General features: G+C 35.1%; 1 protein-coding gene across 1 annotated transcript in view; it reads left to right on the top strand.

Annotated features, from left to right (window-relative positions):
- Positions 246-5,704, top strand: part of LOC109227500 (B3 domain-containing transcription repressor VAL1-like) — an 11,283-nt gene continuing 5,824 nt past the window's right edge. Inside the window, exons 1-3 of the mRNA XM_019392692.1 lie at positions 246-851; positions 1,760-1,841; positions 1,917-2,033. Of these exons, the coding sequence (XP_019248237.1) occupies positions 739-851; positions 1,760-1,841; positions 1,917-2,033 (312 nt within the window). The 5' untranslated portion in view covers positions 246-738. The remainder of the gene's footprint in view (positions 852-1,759; positions 1,842-1,916; positions 2,034-5,704) is intronic.

Below are 5,704 nucleotides of genomic sequence, written 5' to 3'. Positions count from 1 at the left end.
TTTACCCTACTTAGGGTAATTTTAGTCAATGCTGAGTATAGTAAAATTTGACTTACCATTGCCACTACAAATTTTGAATATTTTTGACGTCATAATACCAAAAAGAGACATTGGAATCTACGAAAGCATAGGGTCATCGTATCACTGTCCGAAAATTAGACAGAAACCTAAATAAAAAATAAAGAAAATAAAATTAAACAAAAATTAATTGTTGGTTAAAAACTATGAAAAAGGAAAAAATTATGTAAGTAGTAGACAACAGATGACCTTGCGGTGTCTTCAAGTGTCGTGCATGCATTTTGTTGCATCCATTTTTGCTCCTTTCTCCACTGCATGCAACTTTCTCTCTCTAAAAATCTCTACAATACTTCCTTTCTCTCTCTATATATATGTAAATCTGCACCTGTATAATTGTATCTATAAATCTCTGTTCTATTTATCTTCATCGAAACTATAACCCGCCACCGACCACCGCCACCGACCACCGCCGTTATTTTTTTCACAGAGTTACTTTGACCCACTTTTTTTTGTTGGCTTAAGATTCAGTTCAAGATTCTATAATTTTATGCTCATTTGCATGTCTAGTGCTGGAGTTAATTTATTTTTTTTGGAGTTTCGTGGGGTTTATTTGATCTGGGTCAATGATTTGTTAACGGTTTTTATTTAGGGTTTTGGTTGATTTAAGAGTTGATTAATAAGATTTGTTGTTAAAGTTTTGATTTTTTGGGTGGAACTAAAATGGGGTCAATGATTTGCATGAATGAGCTTTGTCGTGCAACGACGTCGTCTGAATGGAAGAAAGGTTGGAGCTTGAAATCTGGTGGATTTGCAAAGCTTTGCTATAATTGCGGGTAATTTTTCTGTTCTAATTTTAGCTTTGTCGTTGACTAATTTTTCTTTATCAGTTAGATTTTCTGATGCAAGGGCAGTTTGGGGATGTGGGGGTTTTTGGATCCCTGAAATAGAGGGGAGTTTTTGTTTTTCTTCTCTGTTTGTTGCATTTTGGAATTGTTCCTAAATTTATGATTTTTAGTCAAATGTTACATTTTTGGCATTATTTTTTCTGTTATCTGCAATTTCTGTCAAATAGGAGCTGTAATAGTTATGTCTTCAAGTGAAATAATGGAAGCCTTCTGTGGAGGAAGGAGGGGGAGTCATAAGTCAAAGGACTGTATGGGCCCTTTTGTTCTCATTTTGTTATTTTTAAGCTTTTAACTAGAGAAAAATGAGTTTTACATGATGGTTTAGTGGTCATTGCAAATATAGATGAGATTTTTCATTAAGTTTTAGGCTGATATATTTCCATGTTATCGCTTAAACACTATGGTTGTTATAGTTTAATACATCGAGTCCTAAGATAATATCTGCCGAAAATAACTTTGAGTCTGAGGCAATACTACTTTTTTGCTCTGTTGTTCTTCCCATGACAAATGGTATGCCAGCCTCATTATCAACTGTTTGGTTCTTGGAATCAGAAGTATATGTGCTTATAGCCTGGGAATTCAACTTCTTTCTTAGAGGCTAGAGCTCCCTAGTATGAAATCGTTGTTGCTTCAGGCTCATATTTTTTTTGTTTGTTAATTTCTTTCATTCACCCTTCTATCATACAAGGGTCACCAATGAGGAGCCTTTTCGTCAGTCTTGACATATAATTGACTTCTACTTTTTGTGATGTTGTTGCGTAGCTATTTATTAGTACTAGTTATTTATGCAATCAGTAAACCAAAGTTTTGTGACGTCTCGTCATTTCTGACTGCAGATCTGCTTTTGAGAATTTAGTTTTCTGTGAAACATTCCACTCGGAGGAATCTGGTTGGAGGGAATGTAAAACATGTAGAAAGGTTGGTCACTGAATCATGTAGTCGATTTGCATGGTTAACTAGTGTTTTTGATTCTATCTTCATTTGATCTGGCAGCTTATCCACTGTGGGTGTATTGCCTCAAAATATTTGTATGAGTACATGGATTATGGAGGTGTTGCGTGTATAAACTGTGCAAGCCAATTGGATGGTCATTCCATCAGACCAATACAGGTATCCTTATTTATTAGGAGTAATTTTTCTATTTTTTTATATTTGGTAAGACAGAAAGGGACATGCACAGTGGAATCTGATCAAACTAAAAAAAAAACCTGAATATGTACAGTTGAGAAGCGGTGGGTTAGAAGCATTGGCATGCACACGTAGTTGTGATTTGTGAAGTGCACCAGAACCTTACTAATGTCTTCTGTCTCTCGCCTTCCAATTCTTGACCAATGAGACTTAACTCATCATTCTTTATATGTCTTAGCACCAAATTCATTTTCATCATTGTACCTTTGTGAATCTGAATTAGTTATCATATCATGTACTACTTGGATAATTAATGCTTAGCTGTAACTTGGTCAAGTAGTAACTTCCTTATTCTTATCTGGTTGCTCATTAGATTTCATGAGTAATTTTACATTATATGTGCTGCTTCAGGTTACCCCTATTATGTTGCTGATTCTATATACACTAAAGATGGTTGTAGGTCGCTGCATTTGTGCAGGAACTTTGTTTAGGCCACAAGTCTATGTTACATATATGACTAATTTGGTGCTTGTCTGAGCATCAACCACATCACAGGAGTTTCATGATTTGACGTGTAGATTTATATGTTTTAGTAAGTAGAGTTTCATATTTCATCGGATTATTTTAGGTTAACTGTTTATAGGTATATCGCTTCTTCATGTTAGAGAAATAATGAAAGTCATGTCTGGGAGCGAAATTTTAGAAGACAACATAATGACCGGAAGTTTGAGATTGTGCATCAGTTAGAAAATCTATATTTGGGAAAACTATCTTCAATGGTAGATGAAATTTGCCAAGAGTCCCACCTAAAATTCTCAGTCAAGTCATTCTACGCATTGCTGGTAAACAGCTGAGGGTAATCAATTTCCATGGTAATCCATATGGACAACAAATGCCCTGCCAAAGAGGCATTTATTGCACTGTGAAGTGGCACTTGAAACGTGTAGTATGTTTCTCTCTTTTGTGTAGATTGGAATGGACAATGCCAAAGAAAATGATTGATTGTTAAATTGCATGGCAAGGTATTATGTATAGGATGGACATTATGGAAACCAAAGAAATTGAAGATGTGTTGAAGGGGTGAGACTGTCTTAGAAAGCTAGATGCTTCAGCACTTTATAGTTTTGCTTAACGTGAAAATGTGAATGGCTTAGACGATTTTACAGCTTCTTTGTGCTCTCTAGAAATGTAATATAGTAAGCATCTTGGTGCAATTTATTTTGTGAATAAAATAAACGCACTTAATTTCAAAAAAAAAAAAACAGGAGAAACATTGGAAGTATTGTTCTCCAACATTTTTTACTGCAATAACTCAATATATGAGGATGTGCTAACACGAAATGTACTGGAAACCTCACTATTAGGGAGAATGAACCTTAAAGAGCTTGAAGTCCTGGAGCTTTCCAGAAGGATTTTCTGTAGAGGGGATATGATTCATTTGCATGTTTAGTGCTCTATTTATTTAATTTAACTAGTTTAGGGATTAAGAAAAGAAAAATATATTCGAGTTATTAGGGCATGTTAAAATAATAACTAAAAATGAGTTAAATGAAGTAATTCGTCAAAAGTACTCCTTCATCCCAATAGAAATACCTACTTTGACTTGTGTGGATTTTGAGATAAGATGTTTAAGATTATTATACCAAGGTTAATAAAGAAGTGTTTATAATAACATAAAAAATTGAGTAATGATGTAAGGTTTTATTCGTTTCGTTCAATTTAGGTGGTACCATGTAGCTGAACATGTAGTATAAGATATCATTTGACTTGTCTATTATATAAATTACTAGAGTAGAAAGAACAAGATTAGAAGAGAAACTTTCTCATCTAATAAGTTTGATAGGTGAATAGATTTGAATTCTAAACCCTCAGGGGTTGGCCTGGTGGCAATAGACTTGAGCCTTGGGGTTTGCTCCCTTTCAAGGTCTCAAGTTCGATACCCACTGGGTGCAAACAATTTCTGAGGGCCATCGGACTGGGTAAAACCTGAATTAACCGTGGTGCACTTGTGGGAAACTCCTTGCCGAGGGCCTGTGCACCCCCGGGATTAGTCGGGGCTCTTAGAGACTCGGACACCCGGTGCAAATCAAAAAAAAAAAAAGATTTGAATTCTAAAAACTAATGAGTCTATAAATTACATATTATCAGTAGAATGGTGTGAAATATTTGGGACGCCACAAAATGGGAAGAATGTCATAGAATTTGGGATATAGTGATTACTAGATTAATTTATTAGAGGAAGAATAATGTTCATTCGTGTAAGACATCATACTTTTTGGAATAGATCAAGAATTAAATTGGTCATTGTTGTTGGTGTTAAGGTGAATCACATTAAAGACTGGTTATAAAATCTAGAACTGGTCATATACACTTCAGAATTTGAAAGATGAAAAAGAATTTCGCTGAAGGAAATGGTCAAGTAAGTTGTAAATGGAAAGGTAAGTGGGTCAAAATATTTGTAAAATTCTATATAAGAAGTATATATGTACTTTCTCTTTTTTTTTTCTCCAACCAATCAATCAACTTTTATTTTTATTTTTGTGTGTCATTACCGTTTAGTATTCATATGCACATATTAACTTGTCAAATTTGATGTTTGCTCTTTCTTGGCATGCTTGCATGGTGATTTTCATAATTTTAGTTTTCATGTACTTAGAAAATTTATTTATATGAGGCTCAGACATGATGACATGCTTAGTGTTATATTAGGTTCGATGCATGCTATGAAAATTTTCAGTCTGTATAGAGATGTATATGTAGTAAGAGGTAGAAAACCTCAAGTTACTGAATATTGGAAAAGTACTTTCAAATGGGTCCAAATAGAGTGAAATAGTCAGTGAGGATCCATAGAGCGATCCCAACTAGTTGGAGATTGAAGCGTAGTAGTAGTGACAGATGATGTTAATTTTAAATGTTTGTGGAAGTATACAGGGCCAAAATTATCTGTCCCCAATAATGTGATAAGAGTGAGGTCAAATGCAGTTTGGTTCCATGCTGAAATAGCCGTCAATGGTGAAATTCTGACTAGCACTGTAGTATATTACTTTCAAACCGTTCACATTTAACTCTGCAAATTAACACTGCTTTTGCACTGAGAGCAAGCATGCAATAATTTTGATTTAGAGCTTTGTTAGAATTGCCTCATCTTGTGTCTGTGCTGTGTCTATGCAACAGATACACCAGAGACTATTTATCCCCCCTCCCCTTTAACATTTTTTCTCGTGTTTTTAACGTTTGATATTCAGATGTTCACTTGTCATATATGATATATGCTGTTTCATGGCTAGCATACTTGGTTCTTTAAATACATTGGCTTTTCTTTAGTTGTCATGTCCTAAGAAAATTATCTAAATGTTCTTTTCAAGATTTGTGAAAGTATCTAAAAATACAGCATCAAAATTAGCCGTCTCCAATAATGGGAAAGAGTTCGGTCAAACGCAGTTTGGTTCCATGCTGAAATAGCCATTCACAGTGAAAACTCTAAACAACAACAAGTCCAATGAATTCCCACACGTGGGGCCTGGGAAGGATAGTGTGTGCGTAGACCTTACCCCTACGTCGGCCGTGAAAACTGAAAACTCTAAACCGCCTCCATAATTTGTTACTTTCTACTCTTCACATAGTAGAGGAACCAACCACCACCACCACCACCC

The sequence above is a fragment of the Nicotiana attenuata genome, chromosome 6 (assembly GCF_001879085.1).
Source record: "Nicotiana attenuata strain UT chromosome 6, NIATTr2, whole genome shotgun sequence".
Lineage (NCBI taxonomy): Eukaryota > Viridiplantae > Streptophyta > Magnoliopsida > Solanales > Solanaceae > Nicotiana > Nicotiana attenuata.
Note: the sequence above shows the minus strand (reverse complement) of the source record. Positions and strands in the feature narration are given on the sequence as shown.